The sequence below is a fragment of the Chiloscyllium plagiosum genome, chromosome 15 (assembly GCF_004010195.1).
Source record: "Chiloscyllium plagiosum isolate BGI_BamShark_2017 chromosome 15, ASM401019v2, whole genome shotgun sequence".
In the NCBI taxonomy this organism is placed as follows: Eukaryota; Metazoa; Chordata; class Chondrichthyes; order Orectolobiformes; family Hemiscylliidae; genus Chiloscyllium; species Chiloscyllium plagiosum.
In genome coordinates, this window is record NC_057724.1 from 52,238,096 (window position 1) to 52,263,310 (window position 25,215).

At 39.1% G+C, this 25,215-nt stretch overlaps 1 protein-coding gene across 7 annotated transcripts in view; it reads right to left on the minus strand.

Annotated features, from left to right (window-relative positions):
* The window catches only part of gria3b (glutamate receptor, ionotropic, AMPA 3b), a 340,234-nt gene that overhangs the window by 138,748 nt on the left and 176,271 nt on the right, over positions 1-25,215 (minus strand). For all 7 annotated transcript variants that reach the window (XR_006313803.1, XM_043704895.1, XM_043704894.1 and 4 more), the window contains exon 7: positions 3,488-3,655. Coding sequence is in view for 6 of the 7 variants with exons in the window: in XM_043704895.1 (XP_043560830.1) it covers positions 3,488-3,655 (168 nt within the window). In the remaining variant the exon portion in view is untranslated. The remainder of the gene's footprint in view (positions 1-3,487; positions 3,656-25,215) is intronic.

Consider the following 25,215-nt stretch of genomic DNA (forward strand, 5'->3'; position numbering starts at 1 on the left):
GAACTCAGCACCGCCTTCCTAACCTGCAATCTTCTTCCTGACCTCTCCGCCCCCACCCTATTCCGGCTTATCACCCTCACCTTGACCTTCCTCCACCTATCACAATTCCAACACCCCTCCCCCAAGTCCCTCCTCCCTACCTTTTATCTTAGCCTGCTGGACACACTTTCTTCATTCCTGAAGAAGGGCTTATGCCCCAAATGTCGATTCTCCTGTTCCTTGGATGCTGCCTGACCTGCTGTGCTTTTCCAGCAACACATTTTCAGCTCTGATCTCCAGCATCTGCAGTCCTCACTTTCTCCTCGATACCTACATTTATACTATATGAGAGGAAAGTGCAGCTTGGTTGGCAAACAGATTGATTCATCCAGGGGTTGCCATGGGAAATGTACCAGCCAATTATGATTAATAGTTAACTATTCGGGTTTTATGTAATTTTAAATCAGCGAGGTTGACTCTGATTGGTGAAGGCATTGTCCTAAGAACTAAACTAATGAATGGCTGCTGTCTATTTTTGTTGAGATGAACCAGATAAATGTGTACGTTCTTTCCATTTGCAAAGAACACGGCTTTGTATATTAAAATATTAGCTTCCAGTATATGTAAGAACACTGCACGTCAGCTGAAAACCTCACCTCAGAGCTAGTAAGAGGTGCAGAAAAGGCAACGTGGACTAGAAAGAGGGTAAAAAAAAACATTAGTCAGATTTGTCACTTACAGGGTCCTTAGAGAAGAAGGATTTGTAGGGAGCAGCTCTTATTCAGGTTTGACAGGGAAGCAGCTGTTTTGAAATTTCATGGATTCAGTTAAAAAAAAATCCCACAAAATATCAGGATGGAAGGAATAGGAATAAAAGAAGAACACTTACTGAAATAACTCCAAGGAGGCTGGCAACCCATCACTAATCACCTTATACTTACACATGACACTGACCCAGCTAGCTCAGAGCCCATTCCTAGAGTGACAACACTTATATCTGTCAGCCATGACTCCCTGATTGGACCAGGTTAACAGCCCCAGTCAGGGAACTCACATTTAATGAGGTCCACCTGGCTGACCTCATTCCAATCACTGCACTTACCTTTCATCTTGGGCATCACCACTGCAATGAGTACACACCATGAATCAAGAGTCATTCAACTCATTTACAGTGAGAATGCAACATCAGAAACATCGTAGAGCAGAGTTAAGACAACAAAAAGGCAATTTAAATATTTTAGAGATCGAGTCTGACAGAAGAAGAAAAATTTTAATACTGTGATAAGACTGGCAGGTAGACAATTTAAACCACGGATTTGATGGGAGGATTTATTCAGGCCACAGCCACTTGAGTTTATTTGAAAATTGGAAACAAGGATGTGTATTGTGCTTAATTCCACAAAAGGTAGGAAAAATTCATTCTGATTACTTAAAAGCCAGGACACCTACACCCCACCAGCTTCTGTTCCCAGCAAACAAACAAGATGCAAGTTTGTATTTAAAAGAATTTGAAACTTAAAGGAAGTAAAATAGTGCAACACTTTTCCCTATAAAATAAGGAACAGTGTTAGAAGGAAACAGTAGAGCATTTCTATTATAAGCATTTAAAAGCTGGGTAACGGACAATGTAAAAGTAGATATGTAGCTGCATACAAATGCTAATGTTTGGGGGTAGAATTTGTGTATGGTAATAATTTGGAAAGGGTTAATGTTGAAGAATATGTTTTCTGAACTCATACATTCTTGGGTGGAGCAAGAGGGCAGCACAGCTTAAGATGTGTTGGGATCAAATATGTACTCAACCCAACCTCCACTCCCGGCACCTTCCCCTGCAACCGCAAGAAGTGCAAAACTTGCGCCCACACCTCCCCCCTCACCTCCCTCCAAGGCTCCAGTGGATCCTTCCATATCCATCGCAAATTCACCTGCACCTCCACACACATCATTTACTGTATCCGTTGCACCCGATGTGGTCTCCTCTACACTGGGGAGACAGGTCGCCTACTTGCAGAACATTTCAGAGAACACCTCTGGGACACCTGCACCAACCAACCCAACCGCCCCGTGCACCGCCCTCTTGACCTGCAATCTTCTTCCCAACCTCTCCGCCCCCACCCCCTCTATGGCCTATCACCCTCACCTCCTTCCACCTATTGTAGTCCCAGCGTCCCTCCCCCAAATTCCCTCCCCCCTATCCTTTATCTCAGCCCGCTTGGCACACCAGCCTCATTCCTGAAGAAGGACTTCTGCCCGAAACGTCGATTCTCCTGCTTCTCGGATGCTGCCTGGCCTATTGTGTTCTTCCAGCAGCACATTTTTCAACTCTGGTCTCCAGCATCTGCACTCCTCACTTTCTCCTATCAAATATGTAAATCCTGGTTCTTGCTCATTTTTATAATTAAGTTGAATCTGCCATTATAACTTGTAACCACAAAGGCTTACTGTATTTTAGAGAAGTGTTTCTTGTTGGGACATATTAGTGGTTCATCCTCTACCACTATTAAACATAATGGCCTTTGGATCCATTGCAGAAAGGAGGATTGGTGGCAGCATCTGACAAATAGCTGGTAGTAGTTAGTTCTGCAACACGTACGACAGTTATTATAAATCAATTGCATCCTTACTCACTCCAAGGATCATGACATGAAGGTGGTCACCAGAGTGAAGTCCCAGTGACTGGAACTGGTAATCCCATAATGAGTAAGTGTTTTCAGGATAATAGAGAAGAAAATCAGCAGAATGGGCTGTAATTTTATTTGAGATGAAGTTTCAAGTTGCTTCTGAACTGTTCTATCACTAACGATGGAAGTATTCTGTAAGTCCCAAGAAAAGAGAAGTAATAAAGTATATAACCATTACAAAATTGATATTTTTCTGTCAACAATGAATCAGAACATGTCAAACTGATTGGCATTAAAAAGCACAAACTACTTTCATATATATGATTACTGGAGACTGATTGTGGAAAACCAGTAATTTCTTAAACTAGCTGGGGAGTGGGGGTGGTGTGTAAGGCAAATAGTGCGGTGGCATAATAAACCAACACATATTGGAGGCTCACAGTTCATGCTGCATCTCTTGAGCTCCTGAATGTATTTTCTAAATTGTCCATTAATAAAAACCCAGATGATTAACACACTGTTAGTTTTTTTAACAGGTATCACCACAATCTACACATAATATAAATAGAATTATGAAAATAATGAAAATTCATTCAATCTCTTAAAATTCTGAACAGAGTAACTCTCTTGATTAGGCAGCCAAGATGTGAATTAATGAAAGTAATTTATTGAGAAGAATTAAGCTTAAACATCAGTTAAATTTTGAATTTAAATCTGATTTCTCCAGTGGGGAGTTGTTAAGGTTAATTTACAATTAGAAAACGCTTTAATTTTAAAAAATTACAAAATCTATTTAAATATGTACGAATTGCTGGTGGATGTGAACTGCATCTATATGATTTCTTCTATTGGCAAGTTAAATCAGTTGGAAACAGAATTCCTCATACCTGTTTTAGAGCCCGTTCAATATCAATTCCTTGGCTCCAAGGTACTGCAGGATTGGCTAAGCAGTCTCCAGTAGTTACTCTTCTTGAGATATCAATCCGTTGCCTTCGTAGATACCGAAAAGCTTCAGCGATGACGAATATTCCATCATAGGTCAAAGCAGCAGTAAACTGAATTGGAGAAGAAAAATGTGGTTTTTATCAACATGCAACATAGAAACCTAATTGCGAAGTTTGGTCAGGTAATCATTGTGGAAATATCCATTTCCAAGGATTGACATTTTACTCAGTTACTGCTTTCAGTTCTTGGCTGAGATCCTAAATAAAGATGCATTTGGCAGCAAGATGTCATAGGATTGAAGCTGTTTCGTACATGTATAACCCTTGCTATTGGAGATCACCAACTTACATTGATGTCCCACTTGAGAGTATTGACAGATAAGACAATCACCCACTCACAGCTGAATTGTGGAGCATGCAATAAAAGTGATCAAGAGAGCAGAGCTAAACAGAAAACAAAATTCAAAACATAAAAATGAAAGAAAAGCATCTATGTGTCCAGTTAAATAGCACTGAGATTACAATCTTACATGCTGTGGAAAAAATTAAATCCACATGAACTATTTAACTATTCCTTACCACTCTTACTGAAAAACTGCACACTTGTCACCTTTTCATGTCTCATTAAAGCTCTCTTTGAAGTTGATATCTTATTATGCACATAAGGTGTTTTGTATTAAATCTGTCCAACACTATTTTGTGCAGCTGCTAATTCTGTGATTGTATTACAATAGTGCTTGAAAAAGAAGATTGTGCAGTGTAGAAAGCAAAGCTACTTCTCTATTTGAATGCTTAAAGAGCAAAGATCCAATTTTAATCTGAGAAACATTGAATGCATTAGCTTTATGTCTCTTTTATGTTTGACATTGGTATTTACCAAATTCACAGTTGTCTCATAATGAAACATCATTTCAACAGCAAACCTTTATTTATGTGGACCGACCCATGGTATTGCTCAAGTATGTTGGAATTTACACTTGCTTTATGATTCTCATTGTAAGCACTATTTGTACAAGAGCTTGTTCAAGCAGCGGTGGAAGCTTAGCTTGCAGATGAGCTGGAGCCAAAGGGTGTGTACAAATCAAGCTTTGGCAGGCAACAAGTAACCAACTGGTCTATGGACGAGTGACCAGTTTCAATATCAAAGGCCTTCTGCCTGCCAACAACAATGCAATTGGCTCCCAGCTGGCTGAGTAGCTGGGGGTGCAAATGTTTTACTGGAAACCATTGGATCTCCGGAGGAGAAGGAGCTGATTTTGCTCTTCAATAAAAAGCATCTCAAGCCTGAAGTTAACCAATGCATTTCCCTTTCCAGCTGCTGTTAGCTGTGATTTTGAATTGATAAGTCTAAGACCTTTACAAGTGGGAAACAGTCACCCTGTGCATCCTGTAAACAGGTAAACATATTGGGAGAAGCTATGTTCTGATCAGCAGAAGAATCATCTCAGCAAACTCTGTACAGGAACTACTGAATTGCCTTTCTCCTCTACCCATAACACTCATCCTTTTTTTCTGCCTGTATGTCTGTTTGTAGAAGGGGAGCTTCTAAAGGGGTTAGAGTTTTAACTAGTACACTTAAGTTGTATTATTTGAGTACAGGAGTTTGGAGGTCATGTTGCGGCTGTACAGGACATTAGTAAGGCCACTGTTGGAATATTGCATGCAATTCTGGTCTTCTTCCTATAGAAAAGATGTTGTGAAATTTGAAAGGGTTCAGAAAAGATTTACAAGGATGTTGCCAGGGTTGGAAGATTTGAGCTATAGGGAGAGTTGAATAGGTTAGGGCTGTTTTCCTTGGAATGTATGCGGGATAGTTTCCTCGACCAATATGTCGAAGAACCAACTCCAGCACAAGCCACCCTCAACTGGGTATTGTGTAATGAGAGAGAATTAATTAGCAACATTGTGGTGTGAGATCCTTTGGGGAAGAGTGACCATAATGTGCTAGAATTCTTCATTAAGATGGAGAGTGACACAATTAATTCTGAAACTAGGATCCTGAAATTAAAGAAAGCTAACTTTGATGGTTTGAGGCATGAATTGGCTAGGATAACTTGATCAAGGATTCTTAAGGGGTCGATAGTGGGCAGATAATAGCACACATTAACAAACTTCAACAACTGTATATTCCTATTTGGTGTAAGAACAAAACAGGAAAGGTTGCTCAAACATGGATAACAAGGGAAATCAGGGATACTGTTAAGAGTAAAGAGGAAGCATATAAATTGGCCAGAAAAAGCAGCAAACCTGAGGACTGGAAAAAAAAATTAAAGTTGAGCAGAGGAGGACAAAGAATCAATTCAGAAAGGGAAAGTAGAATATGAAAGTAAGCTTCCAGAAAACATAAAAACTGACTGCAAATGCTTCTATAGATATGTGAAGAGTAAAAGGCCTGTGAAGACAAATGTAGGTTCCTTGCAGTCAGAATCAGGTAATGGATAATTCATAATGGACAATGAGAGATGGCAGACCACTTGAACAAATACTCTGGATCTGCCTTCACTCAGGAGGACACCAATAACCTTCAGAAAATGCTAGGGGACAGAGGGTCAAGCATAAAGAAGGAACTGAAGGAAATCCTTATTAGTCAGGAAATTGTACTGGGGAAATTGATGGGATTAAAACCTGACAAGTCCCCAGGGCCTGATGCTCTGCATCCCAGAGTACTTAAGGAAATGGCCCTAGAAATAACGGATACATTGGCGATCATTTTCCAGCATTACCGAGATTGCATGATCAGCCATGATCTTATTGAATGGTTGTGCAGGCTCGAAGGGCTGAATGGCCTACTCCTGCACTTGTTTTCTTTATTTCTGAAATGACAAAATTGTACTCGCCTCCACCACTACCTCTGGCAGCCCATTCCAGACACTCAGCACCCTCTGTATGAAAAAACTGTCCCTCTGGATCCTTTTGTATCTCTCCCCTCTCACCATAAACTCTAGTTTATGCCCTCTAGTTTTAGACACTCCTATCATGGGGAAAAGCTGTTGTCTATGCACCTTATCTAAGTCTCTTATGATTTTATAGACCTCTATAAGGTCACCCCTCAGTCTCCTACACTCCAGGGCAAACAATTCCAAGCCTATATTGTCTCTCCTCATAATTCAAATTTTCCAGTCTGGTTAGCATCTTAGTAATCTTTTCTGCACTCTTTCTAGTTTAATTATATCTTTTCTTTAGTAGAGCAACCAGAACTGCATGCAGTACTCCAAATGTAGCGTTACCAGCATCTTGTGCAGTTGCAACTCCTCTACTCAATGGTGTGACTGATGAAAGCAAGCATGCCAAAAGCCTTCTTCACCATCCTGTCTACCTATGACTCCACTTTCAAGGAGCTGTAAACCTGTACCCCTAAATGGTGAACTATTCACTTTTTAAATATATTAACATAAGCTTTTAAAATATATTCAACATTTCCCAATTCCTGACAAAATCTCTTCTGACTTCACCAAGATTACTCGTTTTGTTGTTTTGCTAAGATCAGTTTCACTGTCAAAATATGATTTCAGCTCAATTCTTGTCAAAATACCATCCAGGTCCATTCCTACTTTTCCTGCAAACATACTGGTGCTCAGCTCAGTAATAGCACTGCTGTCTCAAACCCAAAAGGGTTTGGGTTTAAAGTTAATTTCAGCAACTTGAACACACACTTAGAGCTGCTGCTTCAGTGCAGTTGTGAGGAGGTACTTCACTATCTTCAAAGAAAAATGAGGCCTCATCAATTGTATGAGGTGGCCATTAAATATTCCCAAAACATTGAATTCTGCACCTCCTGATGCTTCCTGGCTTGCTGTGTTGTTCTAGCCTTCTGCCTGTCTATATTAAATATTCCATAGCATTATGCCATCTCATTTTCTGGTCAATATTCATCACCTACCAAGCCTGAAAAGAAATGATTTGATCATTGTCTCATGTCAGTTTGTGGGACTTTGCTGCACATACACTGGCTGCTATATATCCTTAAATTACAATGGAAATTGTACACTAAAAAGTACTTCACTGATTGTAAAGTGGTTTATCGCGTGAAACGTTGTGTTTCTTTTACCTCTTCATTCAGCAACCTTATGTTAAACAGTTGGCAAAAAAGTGTCCCCTAAAATTGTCCCCTTGGGTGGCACAGTAGCTCAATGGTCAACGCTGCTACCTCACAGTGCCAGGGACCCAGGGTTCAATTCCAGCCTCAGGTGACAATCTGTGTGTAGTCTGCACATCCTTCTTGTGCCTGGGTGAGTTTCCTCCAGGTGCTCTATTTTCCTGCCACTGTCCAAAGATGTGCAAGTTAGGTAGATTGGCCATGTTAAATTGGCATAGTGTCCAGGGGTGTACAGACTAGGTAGATCAGCCATGGGAATTTCAGGTTACAGGGATAGGTGGAGGGGGATTGGTTTGGGGTGGGATGCTGTTCAGAGGATTGGTGTAGCCTTGGTGGGCTGCATGGCCTGCTTCCACACTGTAGGGGTTCTATAATCTATTCTATGATCTAATGAATCTCTTCTAGCCAGCAAGAGGTAATGAGATTCCAAACTTAGGCAGTTAGCTGTGCTCACTCATTTTTCTTCCTGGCCAGGTAGAAGTGAAGACGGAATCTGGAACAAAAGATTTAAAATATTCTCTACTCATTTGTATTGAATTGGTATAAGTTTACAAAAGACACACAATATTCCCAAACACAGTCACCCACTTCTATAGCATCATTCCATATAAGAGCTGGTGGTGCAATACCTGCCTTGTTAACCCGTCCATTCTCTGTTCTTTCCATGTGATACACCCATTTACTTATACTTCTTACAATGTAGTCTCCTGCATTTGCTGCTCACAATGTGGTCTCTTCTATAATGGGGGCACCAAACGCAAATTGGGTGACCGCTCTGAGAAATACTTCCATTCAGTCCACAAGCACGACACTGAGCTTCCTGTCCCCTCTCATTTCAATTCTCCACTTAGTTCTCACTCTGACCTTCACTGCCACAGTTATCTCAGCATCTTAGCTTTTGACTCATCATCTATACCTTCTGGACTCAGCAACGGGTTCACCAATTTTAAGTTATAACCGCTGCCTCCATTTTGTTTTGCTTTTGTTCTTTGCTGATTTTGTAGAAACATCATTTTATTCCTTTGCTGCCCATTTGAATGGTTACTTTCCAGTCTTACACATTATCTTACTCATTACTAGTCCCAAAGGTTCTTGAACTATGAATCTTTTTGTCACTAAACCCTTCCTGTTTTCCATCCTATTTTGTATTTCTGCCAACCACCTTGCGTTGACCTGATCAACTCTGTTTCAGTTTTTAATTACACCATACACATTTTCTTTCTAAAATCATTGCACCATTTCCAAATTGAGAACATCAATGTCAATCCTTACTAATGTAATCACATCATAATATTTCATCTTTGAGGTTTCCACAACCATATGTTGTGACTCTTCAAATCTCCCATTTTATTCATCAATCTAAGGTCATTCCACTTTTCCTAAGTGCCGTTGTTATAGTGCATGAATTAAGCAGGAATTGTCATATATCAACAATATTGGGCTACAGTTGCTTGATTTTTCTTGTTAGAATTCAAATCTCTCATCTTATTCACCAATCTAAGGTCATTCCACTTTTCCTAAGTGGTGTTGTTATAGTGTATGAATTAAACAGGAATTGTCATATATCAACAATATTGGGCTACAGTTGCTTGATTTTTCACGTTTGAATTCTTTCCCTTTTTCTACATTGACTTTTAGGTTTTTTTGCTGAGAAGGTGCATCTATAAATGATTTCTCTAACTTTGCACTTGAATTCAGTCATAATCAAAATTCAAATAGATCACTTTTCTTGATGCTGAGTTTATTCACTATCTGCACAAATCAGGTATCGCTCATAATAATGTTTACTCCTTCAATGTCATCATCGACAGATAGTTTTCTGAGTTAATTTCAAAGGGCATACTTGTATACATAAAACGCCTGAGAAGAATATTTAGGGTGCACAGTTTGAATGAATTTTCACCAAATTAAACATGCCAGTAGCCAGTTTGTAGCAAATACGCTGAAGGTTTTCACAATTATTGACAGTGGCACTGAATCTAAATTCTGCTTAGGATGATATTAGTTTTCTCGGGTATTATTTAAACTTTGAAGGATGAAGCCATATTCTGATTTGTTCATTTAACTAATTGGCTAGCTCTAGCAGCTTTGTTACCCTTGTTCTGTTGAGTTCTTCAAAAACTTTACCCCAGAGTGGTGGCACAGAACTGCTCAGCTTTCGTTGTTCTACTTTTCTGTTTTGTAACTCAAGTTTTATAACATTATACTTCCATGCTACTTTTAGGCATTTGCTGTCAATAACTACATCAATTTTTTCATGTTTTCTGTCATGCTTAATATCCAACAACTGTCTTGACTTGTATTTTCAGATTTAAAATTCTGGAATATTGGTGTTTAGTATTATTTATTTTCACACACTGTTTTACACTTTAACAATGGTGTAAGCTGTGGCCAGAAAATATTCAAAATACCACATTTGGCTTTTGTACGTTGTGATGTATTTTAATCTATTTTAGAGTTTGGGATTTAAGCTAGTGCCACGTGGGCTTTGCTCTGTGTCTCATAAGTGGTTTAATGATTATCTTGTAAGTATTTCTGCAGTTATGATAAGTTCTTTTATAAAACAGTCTGAGAGATATTGTTCATGGAGGCTATGTTTGGAAAGTTTATAAACGTAAGGAACAGGAGTAAACTATTTATCCCATTGAGCCTGCTACACCATTCAATAGGATCGTGGCTGATCAAACACTTGAATGGCTTTTGTCCAACCATCTCCATAACTCAGTAAGGCACTAATAATCAGAAATCTATCCATTTCTACCTTAAATGCTCAAAGACTGACCTTCCATCACCGTATGATGAATTCCAATGGCATACAATCCCCCAAGAAATTCATCTCATCTTGAATCTAAATGGCATCCCCTTTAATTTTAAATCATGTCCCCTGGTTCTAGACTTCCCAACCCCTGGAAAAATCATGCCTGTATCTACCTTGTCCACCCCTTTAAGAATTTCTAAGTTTCAAGGAGATTGCCTCTCATTCTTAAAAGCTCTTGTCAATACAGGCCAAATTTTCCTAATCTTTCTTTAATTGACAGTCCTGTCACCCCACAAACAAGTCTGGTGAACCTTTGTTGCTCCACCTCTATGGCAATAATATTTTTCCTCAGCTAAGGATACCAAAACTGTGCACAGTAGTCCAGGTGAAGTATAACTATGCACCTGTATAAATGTAGCAAGACTTCATTAGTCCCAGATTAAAATTCTATTGTAATAAAGGCTAATATTCCATTAGTCTTGCTTGCTACACCTGCATGTTAGGCATCAGTGACAAGGACACCTAGGTCACTTGTGCATCTACAGTTTCCAACCTCTTAGAATTTAATAAATGCTCTTCATATCAGTTCCTCCTATCAAAGTGGATAGACTCACATTTTTCCACATTCCAACTGCCATATTTGTGGCTGTGCACTAAGCCTGTCCGCATCTTCCTGAAGTTGTTTTACATCTTCCTCACAACAGACTTGTATCATTTGCACATTTTGAAACCCTACATTTTCTCCAAATCATTGACATGTATTATGAACAGCAGAGGCCCAACTATTGATCCTTGCAATATTCCACTCATCACAGCCTGATAATGTGAGGAAGACTCATTTATTCCTACTCGCTATTTTCTGTCTGTTAGCAAATCATTAATCTATACCAGTACATAACCACCTCTTACAAGTGCTTGAATTTATTTAACCATCCTTCTGTTGGGGACTTTACCAAAAGCCTTCTGAAAATCTAAGCATACTATGTTCCTCGGTTCACCGTCATCAATTTTGTTAGCGACATCTTAAAAAAACTCGATCAAGTTCATCAAACATGATTTCCCATTCACTGATCCATGCTGACTATGCCCGATTAGATCATTATTATCAAATTTTATTTATCACATCCTTTATAATAGAATCTAGCATTTCCTAATTGCTGATGTAAGGCTAACAGGATTGCAGTTCCCTAGTTTCTCTCGTTCACTTCTTAAGTAGTCAAATGACATTGCTACTTTCCAATTTGCAGGAATTAAAACAGAATCTATAGAATTTCAGAAGATAATCACCTCCCTGTATCAACTACCACTATAGACTCTTCCTTCAACACTTGGGGATATATAATATCAGGGCCTGGGAATTTATCACTTTTCAGCTGAAAACTTTCTCCGGAACAATCTTTTCACTAATAGTAATTTCCTTCACTTCTCATACTCCCTAGCCACTTGGATCTCTAGTTCTTCAAGTTTTCTTGTAAATTCCTCATTAAAAATAGACACTATGGACCAAATCTGACTTTTTTTTGCATTGGGATATTTAGAAGGATTTTTACCACAAGGCACAGCAAGACTTCTCATCATACCTTATTTACCTTATTAACCACCTCTCCCTTAAACTGACTGAGGTGTGCTTATAACCACAACAAGTTTACTTCGCTTGTGTGTGCACTAAATGGCAAGGCAAGACAGAAGTAATATGAACTTGGTTTCTCGGGCTGAAGGGACAAAGTGTAAAAAGGCAGGGATACAGTGAGCATCCAAGTAGCTCAGAGTGAGTGAGTGCTATGACAGCAAGCAACAAGCCTGGAGATATAGCTTTGCCTAGTCTCCGAGAACAAAGTGTCACTTCTGCAGCAGTATACAGATAGTTGCTGGTACATCCCATGGATGCATCAAGTTACTTCATTTGCAGTAAACTTTAATTAAATCACCTCTTTTCCCCTCTGTCTCAAATTCCTACTTTGACCCAAATCCTCAGATACTTATTCTCTGTTTCCCTCATTCTGACCAAGCAGCTTATTCCCATTTTATGAGCAAACAAAATAACACTATAGTCCGTTAGGCTTTCAGATAGAAAGTGTGGACATTTTAAGGGCGGGGATGTTAAGGGAAACACCCACAGACTCAGAAGCTTTTGGGTTTCAGTATGCAAGGTTTTTCAGGAGGCTTAGCTGAAACTAGTCATGAAAGACAATTGTTTCTGAAAAAAGGAGATAGTTTAGGAATTTAGAAATAGGTTACATTAAGAAATATTAAAAACTAATAAGAAATAGTTTGGTTTTAAAAGTTCCAGTCCAGAAGCATTTGGTTACAACTCTGAAGAAGTTACTTGAAGCTGAGAAAATATAAGCTCAGTTGTAAGAAGGCTCTACGAAGAAACTATCTGACTCTCAACTGGGAGCTGAAGCCACAGTTAAAACAAAAACATTTAAATGTGAAAGAGAAGGGAATTCTCTCTGGTATGAGTACTGTCAAGGACTGCTTTTAGGATTAATGGCATTATGTTTTACTGTATGTTTTAAAATTTTTAAACCTGTTATATATAAACAGTTTAGTTTATTTTATTGCAATAATCTGCAACATGCGTGCTTGCATTTCAGTGAAGGACCACCACATTAAAACCCAAATCAAAAGATCTGACATGCCAGCTTTTAGTCTGTGAACTAACTCGTCCAGCAACAAATCAGCTGGGAATATAACAATGTCTCAATTTGTTTGTAGCCAAGCAAAACAGTATTGAACTGATTTCCATTACCTAGCGAAAAGCTTGCCACTTAACTTGAGATGGTTCAGTCACTAGTTGTAAAGTTCATGCTCATTCTGAATGCTTCTCCAACACGTGAACTGTTGTTATTACTTATTGCTTGTCTGGATTTAATTTGGCTTTGCACCATTCATAGTCCAGTTATTATGTATCCACCAAAGCAAACTCCTCTTTAAGGAACACAAAGTAATATGGTCAATTAAGCCAAGTATTTTTAACCTGTATGTGGTGTTGATCTCCAACAGCACTGATTAGGCACTGAGACTAATGTATATTTTTAGACATGAATAACACATTTTACGAGGACTTAATTAGCCTAAGAGGTGTCTGATTTGCAGGCTGTCAATGTCAATGGTGAATTCCCAGTGCATTAGGATATATCCAATGTCCATCAATGGTTTGGGCAAGAAGCATCACATAATTATATCTCAAGTAAACAGTGGCAATACCTGTTCATTCAGCTTAAAATCATGATTCCTTCATGAATTCCATAATTATTTTTAGTCACTTGCTTAGTTTTCTACTGAACATAAAATTTTGTAGGTAACATTTTGACCAAGTAATTCTTTCCTGTTGTAAAGACACCAATGTTCAGCATATTTACATATATAGACTACTTAGCCAGCAATTTTCTACAAATGTACTTCAAAACTAATGGAATCATAGTTAGTAATATAGGCATAAACTGATAGTTCCTTTTAGTTGCCCTGCCTCCTACTTTATAACATATCACTTCATCGACATAATTCGAAAATCCAAGAAGAATCAGCAATCTCCTGAAAGATTGGTTATATAGGCAAATTTAGAGTAGTGCTGGAAAAGCATAGCAGGTCAGGCAGCATCTGAGCAGCAGGAAAATCAACGTCTTGGGCAAAATCCCTTCATCAGGATTCCTTTTGCCTGAAATGTTGATTTTCCTGCTCCTCGGATGCAGCCTGACCTGCTGTGCTCTTCCAGCACCACTCTAATCTAGACTCTAATCTCCAGCATCTGCAGTACCCACTTTTGCTTGGTTATATAGGCTGGGTCAATTAATGCATTACATTTTCCATTAAATATTTCTTGCATTGTGAAATATCCCTACCACAAAAGTATGTACACAATTTTCCTTTACGAGCATACAATTGGATTTAGCTTGTGTATTTAGATAGAGCCATAAAGTCATACAGCATGGAAACAGACCCTTCAGTCCAATTAGTCTATGCCAATCACCTTCCCAAACAAAACCTGTCCCAACTGCCTGCGTTTGACCCATAACCCTCCAAACCTTTCCTACTCATGTACTTATCCAAATATCTTTTAAATGTTGTAACTGCACCTGCATCCACCACTTCCTTGGCAGTTCATTCCACACCACTCTCTGTGTAAAAACGTTCCCCTCATGTCCTTTTAAAAGCTTTCTTCTCTCAACTTAAAAATATACCCTCAAGTTTGAACTTCCCCATCCTAGGAAAAGGACTCTTGCTATTCTCCTTATCTATGCCCTTCATGTTTTTATAAATCTCTATAAGGTCACCCCTCAATCTCCTATACTCCAGTGAAAAAAGTTCTAGCCTATTTTTATAACTCAAACCCCTTCCATTCCTGGCCAAATCCTGGTAAATCTTCTGACTTCTGAGAATGTGGAGGGAGATAGATACTTAGATTAGATTAGATTACATTACAGTGTGGAAACAGGCCCTTCGGCCCAACAAGTCCACACCGACCCGCCGAAGCGCAACCCACCCATACCCCTACATTTACCCCTTACCTAATACTACGGGCAATATAGCATGGCCAAATCACCTTACCTGCACATCTTTGGACTGTGGGAGGAAACCGGAGCACCCGGAGGAAACCCACGCAGACATGGGGAGAACGTGCAAACTCCACACAGTCAGTCGCCTGAGGCTGTGTTTGACCTGTAGACTGCCGTAGATTCATGTTTAAAATTCTGCTCGACAGCTAAGAATCTAAAATATGCACCTCTTTGAACCATGTTCGAAATTTTGGCTCTACTGCTCAGTTTCCTTGTGTGACAAGTACTGCTTTACTTTCTGAAGTGTTCAACCTGGTGCATATACTTCTGGTGATAGTTCTGCCAGGATGCCATTTTGATGATGGCTTTGTGTTTTAAGGTGAGTCCTTGGAAGTTTGCAGGTAGATTGCAATATTAGTCAGAGTGCAGTGCTTTAATAATGTCAGTGCTACCAGCACTTGAGCTTAATCCCATGCTCCCTTAAAAATATTGGGAGGCGGAAGTACTCTCAAATCCCCTTTGAATACAGAATGAATTGGATAATGAACAGATATCACACAGAACAAAACATGAGGATGAATACTATCATTTTGAGTGTTGGCAGTTGGCTATGGTCCATGGTGCCACTGCCACTTCCTCAGGGAGGCTTCAGTAATATATTGAAGGATACATTGCTGGACTCCAATAAATTACTTTGAAAGCTGGTATCTGTCGACATAGTGGCAGCATGCTGCATGAGGGCTGTCACTGCTTCCACCACAGCATCAGCACATGCAACTTCTTATGTTTTAAATGGAAGCTGAAGCATTGCCCTTCAGACATTACATCATGCTGGAGATAACATTCCATGTAAAGCTTGTGCAAAGCATTGTGCAAGGTCACTTGTACTTGGGGAAAATAACTTTTATTCAACTTTATGACACAAAGCACTCAATTAATTGTGTTGAAGAATTGTAAATGTTCTTCCCAGGTTTGGCTGAACACCACCAAGTGATCTATCTATTCAACACAGAAGCTTAATAATTCAATGACCTTGTTGTTTAATCATTCAGAAATTGTTAGTGCATTTTTCATTCTAAATGTCATGATTTTACATTGATAAGGTCTATCTTTTGTTACAAAAGCTGAAATTTATTGGACTATAATATGAATGAAACTTGCCATGATCCTTTTAACAAGTCAATTTTTGAAATGACCTCTTGTCTAATCTCCTTTAGTACAATCTTCTAATCATGGAATTTGATATGTAACCACTTTTGCTACTGTATTGGCTTTAAGATAATCAATACATAGTCATTGTGACCATCTGGTTTTGGCACCATCATGACATTTGAACATCAGTTATATGACTTAATTCAATAATGTCATTGCCCACCATGAGCTAGATCTCATTGTTCACTTGAGCTAATGTCTGGATTGAGTCTGGAAGGGTGTTGTTTTATGGGTAATGCACACCCTTCCTAAACTTCATGTAAGGCAAAGATATTTTTACTGGCCTATTTATGCAAATTGATTTGAGTCTAAATTAGTTTTCATAAGTAACTTTGCTAGCTTTCTCAGAGATAGCACAATATTCAATTTAACATTTCAAGCACCTCCACATTGTCTAATATGATTATTGGAGGGTCAACTTCAGAATGTTTAATTTCTAAGTCATTATCAAATAATTCCAATTTCTCTCTTTCACTGCCTTTATCTTTTGTGACTGTAGATATACATTTGGTCTAATATTCCTACCTGTCATACTTTATTAACATGACACACTTGCTGATTTTTTTCTCCTCTTTGAAATATTCAGTACGTAATTCTCATCATTGTTTTTTTTTCATTTGGTAAGGTCCAGTGAACCTTGCTTTTAATCATTTCCCAGAGACAGATAACTACTAAAATTATGTCCCCAGAAACAAAATTGTAAGATATAGCCTTTTAATCAGCTCCAGTTTCAATTGTTAGTTGGCTATTTTTCAAATGCTTTCTGAACAATGCTTGGTTACTTTTTCTCAAATATGACACATCGGTCAAAAGTATATATTTGGTTTATAAATTTTTAATTCATCAATTTAAGGGGTTTTCTCACTGCATGAGTATATACCAGTTCAAAAGGACTGAACCTTGTGGAGTTATTAGGGGCATTCCTCATAACAAACATGTAACAGGACATTCTTTTATTCCAATCATAAGGGCAATAATGTCAAGAAGCTCTAATTATGGTCTTTAAAGTTTCTTACCACTTTTGGAGTGATATTTGAGATTATGGATTATAACCTGAAGACACAAAATGCTTAATCACAAACTATTCATAATTTCTTTGAATATTTATGAAATAGTATTTGAAACTTGATTTGACTCCATTTTTGTGGGAACTCCATACCTTGTAAAAGGTTGAATAAACCTTTCTGATTAATTTTTTCTGAAACTTGCCCCAACGGCTCTGCCTCAGGAAATCTTGTTGGCACATTCTTCATCATTAAAAAATACTGATTCCCACTTGTCAGTTAAGGTAATGGTTCTACACCATCTATTAAGATGCTTCTAAATGCTTAATTGGAAGCTGGATCAGAGATAAAGGCATAAGTTTGATTGTTGTTTGGGATTTCTTGGCATTTCTTGCTATGTCTGGCAAAATCAAGCTATATCTTTATGTAATCCTTGACAATCAAAAGGTTTTAGTATATCAGCCTGTGTTTTTCCCAATTTACCAGAAACCAGATTTCCAAAACTAGACGGCAATGTTATAAAATAGGGGTCACTTTTTGAGGGCAGAGTTGAGGTGAATATTTTTCTCAGAGTGTATTGTGACTTTGAAACTCTCTGCCTCAGAAAACTGTGAAAGTGGATGTTTCTTGTCAGGTAAGGGAGTTTCTTAGGGTAGTGCACTAAGTCTGAACATTTCAACTGCTTCATGAATGGTCTTCCTTCCATCAGAAATGGGGATTATGCTCATTACTGCATCATGTTCAACACCATTCACGATTCCTCTGTTTCTGAGGCAGTTCATGTTCAACGGTAGCAAGGCAAAGACAAAATCTAGGTTTTGGCCAACAGGTGGTAAGTAACATTTGTACCACACAAGTTCCAGATAATGACTATTTCCAACTAGAATGAATCTAACCATCATCCCTAGACATTCAATGGAATTACCATTGATAAATCCTGCACTATCAATGCCCTGAGGATTATCATTGCCAAGAAAGTGAACTGGAATAGCCAAACAATACTACGATTAGGAATTCAGCAGCAAGTAATTTATCTTTTGACTCGCCAAAACTTGCCTACAATCTACAAGGTACAAGTCAAGATTGCGATGGAATGCTCCCCACTTGTTGCTTGATCAAAACTCAGGCAGCTTGACACCATCCAAGACTGAACTGCCTTCTTGATTGATACCACATCCACAAACATTCAGTCCTTCCACTACTGCCACCTACAAGACACACTGCAGAAATGTATCAAGATTCTTTAGACAGCACCTTCCAAATGCACGAACATTACTGTCAGGAAGGACAAGGGAATCAGACACATGGGAACACATGTGCAAGTTTCCTTCCAAGATACTCACCATCCTGACTTGGAAATATATCACCATTCCTTCATTGTATGTGTCAAAATCCCAGAACTCCATTCCTAATAGCATTTAGGGTGTACCTACACCAGATGGATTGTATCAGTTCAAGAAGGTAATCCATCACCCCCTTCTCAAGGACAACCAATATTATGGACCAAACCAAACCCCTCACAATATATTCAGAAAATAGCCTAGACCATAACACTGGTTGTCTTTGAGAAGGAGTGATGGATTGCCTCTTGAACTGATACACCCAAAATGCTGTGGAATGGAGTTCTGAGATTTTGACACTTACAGTGAAGGAATGGTGGTATATTTCCAAGTCAGAATGGTGAGAATTTTGGCAGGAAACTTACATACATGTCCCCCTGTCCTTCTTGACAGTAGTGTTTATGCATTTGGAAGGTGCTCTCTAAAGAATCTTGATAAATTGCTGCAGTGCGTCTTGTAGGTGGTACACAATGTATTAGTAGTGGAAAGACTGAATGTTTGTGGATGTGGTATCAGTCAAGAAGGCACGTTAGTCTTGGATGGTGTCAAGCTTCTTGAGTATTGTTCAAGCGACAAGCGGGGAGCATTCCATTGCAACCCTGGCTTGTGCCTTGTTGATTGCATTCCAGATATAATTCGATTGATCAAACTATTTGATTTTAAGCAAACACACTTAATTTTACACTAAAATATAGACACAGAATTGGCTCAACTGTAACTATTGAAATGCTTAACAAAATAATGAACACATTAATTGCTATTAATTAACTGTTCCAATCTCATAAACACACCCCGGTAAAGGCAATTTCAGTAAAATAGATTGTATCCCATGCAATTCTAGCAGCAGGAAGAGAATGCCAGTTTTTAGCTGTAACAGAGCGAGGACTAAGAACTTCCACATCCAGTTTCAAGACACCAGCAACTGCTGAAAACTAAAACTAAAAATCCTGACTCTGTGGGAGCTTGACCCCACCCATTCAGGCTGCTTCTATTGTTCCAACTTAAAAAAAAACCAAGGCCTCACAAGCCATTTACTTTATTGGCATTGAGCAGACCACTCCAACCTTTGCCTCAACTTTTCTTCATTAAAAGAAAACCAGGACATTATACATCTCTTAAAGCCATAGTATCATCACACTAGAGATGGGCAATAAATGTTGGCCCAACCAACAAACCCCAAATCCCATGGATGAATTAATAAACACATAAGTCATCAAGGAATAGATGAGAATGTGGAATTCAAAACATAACCAGATCAGTTGTGATCTTACTGAATGGTGGAGGAGCTCTAAGTTCCGAATGGCCTATTTGAGTTCCTATTTCATGTGTCTGTATGTAATGTTTGGAAGACATAGTTAACCTACTATTGGAATTTCATAAGTCACTAGTGAATTAAATAGTGAAGAGAGATTTCTATTCCTGAAAACAAAGTTGTGAGAGATGCATAGTTTTGATTAATGGTTGTCTTCATTTCTGGGGCTCAGAACCAGTAATAATTAATCGTGTTTGGAATGCATGACATATTAATGATCTGGCATTACTTTCATAAAGAAAACTACATTTCCAGCTTTTTGAAAAGCTGAATGGGACTGAACGAGTGAATTATGGTGTGGACAAATAGTTTTATTGAGCTAGGAAACCTTCTTAAATCTTTCTTCATTTTATTACATGTGGAAGTGAAAACATGAAAATAAATCTGTGATGAAATAAGGAATGGATTGAGGTAGGAGGGAGAAGATCTAAAGTTGCTGCTGCCAAGATCCACTGTTCAAATGAGCAGTTTGGATTCACTTTTTGATTTTTCATGTGAATCCTTCAGTATTGATATTTAATGCTCATAATTGTGGTGTTCTGCAAACTGATGAATTGCTGAATGATGAAATAGAGAATTTTCTTATATTTACTCTTCTGGAGTTCTGTGCTTTGCAAAAAAAAGCTGTTGTCAAATTGTGAATTAATTGTTTTTGCAACTGCTAGTCAGGTCAGAGAAATAACCAAACAGCACATATTGTTGACAGAAATAGCTCCGAAAAATCCACATTAAATGTACTTTGGATCATCAGATAGATTCTACGTGGTTGACACTGTTGTATCGTGTTTGATAATTGCTGCCTGTCTTATTATCTAGTACATGACACTGACCCAGTGTGTAATACACTTTGGTCTGCAGAGCATTTTGATTTTGATAGTTCCTTGGTTGTCAGTGTAGTTAAGAGATATATTTCAATCTGTAGTTCCATTGAAATAAACATACATTTCTCACATGGAATGATGACTTTCTCTATGGATGGATAGGTTTTGAGAGATGAATCGTAACTAGTCTTTTACTTGTATCATTTATTTGTGTGTAGACACTGTTTGCAGTTTGAGACGATTTTTTGGATATTAGCTGGAGCAATTACTTCAGGTGTAGAAAACCAAAGGAGTTCTACTGTAGCATCACGTTATTGCCCAGATGGCAAAGCTAAAAATTAGCTCTTGTAATTGTCAAACACAGATGTTCAAGTGCAACTGTTGCGCTGCTCATATAATTGCTAACACCTTATATACAATCTGGCTGCAGCATTGCTCAGTGGAATTGAGTGATTGACTGACACAGACAATACAATGTTATATTTTTTTCAGCAGGATGGCTTCCAGGATCATCAAATGGCATCAACACAGATCTGCATTGGTCTTTATAGCTTAGTATCAAAGCAAGCAATCACTATATATCTGCACAGCAGTTGTTCGATTGGAAATAGGGTATAATTATGCTTTTCTTTCCACTTGAAAATACTACCTTTAATTGGTAGTTTTCACAATACCACTGTAATTAACTAGCTGAATTGGCAGTAAAATGGGAACTGTTAGTAACCTTGGACAGAAGACTGAAAATTTCATTTGATGTTATTTGGAGCTAAGGGACTGTGGATTGTATTGCCTTTTTTATGGAATCCATCATCCTTTATGAGTCTCAAATCTTAAGACATTGAGCACTTCATGAATATTTTGCCTGCTGAACTCATTCTCTCTGTTAGGCCATGTACAATCTGTACTTGTAGTCTATTCTGGATTTAATCTCCAGAATGACACCTAACAAGGAAACACACTTCAGTAGTTCTCATTGGAAGTTATGGGAGAATTATGTAGGTTCCTGAGTGCATAAGATTTGCTGCCAGTATTTAGGTTCATTCCATATTTGTGCTGGCATCCAAGTTTTTTAACTAGCTAGATCATTAACCTGCGGCTCTAGATTACTAGTGTAGTGACTATGTTACTGCCTTCCCCACACTTGTGGGAGATCAGTCAGCTTCATACAGTCAGGAAAGAGACTGGAGTGAGACACAGTCCAAGTCAGTAGACAGGCCAGGGATTCTGAAGACAATGTGGGAATTTGGTGCAAAGGAGAGGAGGTGATTTTTGCTTGCTTTTTTTGTTCATAGTTTTCAAAGTCTTTTTAACAGGATTAGTTGAAGTCCTGGGTTGGGGGACCCAGCACAAAACAAAGACTGACATCACAGGAAAATGACAAGTTTATTGGTTGATGATAGCTGCTACTTTGACTGTCTATTACAGGTTACTTTCAGTTAAAAGGTAAATAAGGAGGAATATTTACAGATAACAAACTAAAAGACGAGTGGAAAATCTTTAAAAGCAAATTAAGAACTATATTCCAAACCAATCTAGTCCCACCTGCCAGCACCCGACCCATATCCCTCCAAACCCTTCCTATTCGTATACCCATCCAGAAGCCTTTTAAATGTTGCAATTGTACTAGCCTCCACCCCTTCCTCCGGCAGCTCATTCCATACACGTACCACCCTCTGTGTGAAAAAGTTGCCCCTTAGGTCTCTTTTATATCTTTCTCCTCTCACCCTAAACCTATGCCCTCTAGTTCTGGACTCACCCACACCAGAGAAAAGACCTTGTCTATTTACATGTCCATGGCCCTCATGGTTTTATAAACCTCTATTAGGTCACCCCTCAGCCTCAACACTCCAGGGAAAACAGCTTCAGCCTATTCAAATCCTCCAACCATGGCAACATCCTTGTAAATATTTTCTGAGCCCTTTCAAGTTTCACAACATCTTTGCAAGAGGAAGGAGAACAGAATTGCATGCAATGTTCCAACAGTGGCCTAACTAATGTTCTGTACAGCCACAACATGACCTCCCAACTCCTGTACTCAATACTCTGACCAATAAAGGAAAGCATACCAAACACCTTCTTCACTATCCTATCTAACTGTGACTCTACTTTCAAGGAACTATGAACCTGCCTCCAAGGTCTCCTGGTTCAGCAACACTCCCTAGGGCCTTACCATTAAGTATACAAGTCCTGCTAAGGTTTGCTTTCCAAAAACGCAGCACCTCACATTTATCTAAATTAAACTCCATCTGCCACTTCTCAGCCCATTGGCCATCTGATCAAGATCCTGTTGTAATCCGAGGAAACGTTCTTCGCTGTCCACAACACCTCCAATTTTGATGTCATCTACAAACTTACTAACTATACCTCTTATGCTCACATCCAAATCATTTATATAAATGATGAAAAGTAGTGGACTCAGCACCGATCCTTGTGCCCCACCACTAGTCACAGGTCTCCAATCTGAAAAGAAAACCCTCCACCACCACCCTCTGTCTTCTACCTTTGAGCCAGTTCTGTATCTAAATGGTTAGAACTTCAACTTTTAGATCTGTTCAACACTGTTTTAAAACTAATAAAATTATGGTCACTGGCCCCAAAGTGTTCCCACAGGAGTAGGTCAAGTTTTGCACCTTCTCTAGTAGGTACATCTCCATATTGAATCAGAACATTTTACTGTACACACTTAACAAATCCCTCTCTATCTAAACCCTTAACACTATGGCAGTTTTAGTCTATGTTTAGAAAGTTAAAATCCCCTACCATAACCACCCTATTATTTTTACAGTTAACTGAAATCTCCTTCCAAATCTGTTTCTCAATATCCCTCTTGACTATTAGCGGGTATATAATACAATCCCAATAAGGTAATCATAACTTTCTTATTTATCATTTCAAACCAAATAATATCTCTGGATGTATTTCTGGGAATATCCTCCCTCAGTACAGCTGTAATGCTATCCCTTATCAAATGCCAATCCCCCTCCTGTCTTGCCTCCCTGTTTGTGCTTCCTGTAGCATTTGTATCCTGGAACATTAAGCTGCCAGTCCTGTCCATCCCTGAGCCACATTTCGGTTATTGCTATGACATCCCAGTCCCATGTTCCTAACCATGCCCTGAGTTCATCTGCCTTCCCTCTTAGGCCCCTTGCATTGAAATAAATGCAGTTTTTCAGTCCTACCTTGTTTTCTGGTTTGCTCCTGCCTGCCCTGATTGTTTGACTCGCTTGTTTTCTCAACTGTACCAGGTTCAGATTGATCTCTTTTCTCACTATCTCCCTGCGTCCCACCAACACCACCTCACCACCCACCCTCCACCCCCCCACCCCCACTTACTAGTAAAAATTCTTCCAAGCAGCTCAAGCAAATCTCCCTGCCAGTATATTAGTCCCCTTCCAATTTAGATGAAATCCGTCCTTCTTGTACAGGTTACCTCTACCCCAAGAGAATCCAATGATCCAAAAATGTGAATTCTTTTCTCATGTACCAGCTCCTCAGCCATGCATTCACCTGCTCTATCCTCCTATTCCTGCCCTCAGTAGCTCATAGAACCAGGAGTAATCCAGATATTACTATTCTCGAGGACCTCCTTTTTAAATTGATGCCTAACACTCTATATTCTCCCTTCAGAATCTCATCCTTTTCCCTTCCTATGTCGTTGGTTCCAATGTGTACAATGACCTCCTGCTGGCCCCTCCCTCCCTTGAAAATATTCTGCACCCTCTCTGAGATGTCCTTGATCCTCGCACCAGGGAAGCAACACACCATTCTGATTCTTCACTGTTGGCCACAGAAACTAGAGAGTCCCCTAACCCAATTGATCTCTTGGAACCCAGCGTACCCCTCGTTGTATTAGAACCACTCTCTATACCTGAAACTTGACTGTTCGGGCTACATTCCCCTGAGAATCCATCACCCCATACATTTTCCAAAACAGTATATTTGTTTGAAATGGGGATAGCCACAGAAGACTCCTCAACTACCTGCCTACCTCACTTATCTTTCCTAGAGTTAACCCATCCATGTTACTGTATCTGCAACTTTTCTCCCTTCCTATAACTGCAATCCATCACATCCCCTTGCTTTTGTAAATTCCTCATTGCCTCTAACTGTCGCTCCAACCGTTCCATTAGATCTGATAGGATTTGCAACCAATGTCATTTATTGCAGATATAATCCTCAGTATCACGTAAACTCTCCCTAAACTCCCACATCCAACAAGAAGAGCATATCACTCTATTAAGGGCCATTTCTGCTTCTTCCAATCTGCAAACCCAGAAAATAGCACCATCTTATTCCTCTACAAAACACTGCTGGTCAGCATGGATAAGTTGGACCGAAGTGTCTGTTTCCGTGCTGTACATCTCTATGACTCTAAATAAATAAAATAGAGATGCAGGAATAGGCAATATGGTCCTGCATGAGGTGGGAGCTGGTGAACCCCAGTGTGTTTCATAGTGACCACATCTGCAGAAAGGTTTGGTTGCTTGAGGAATTCCGGCTCAGAATTGATGAACTGGAGTCATAGCTTTGAATCTGGATTAGTGGTGCTGGAAGAGCACAGCAGTTCAGGCAGCATCCAAGGAGCATAGCTTTGAACACTGCAACACATCAGGGAGAGTGAGAATTACC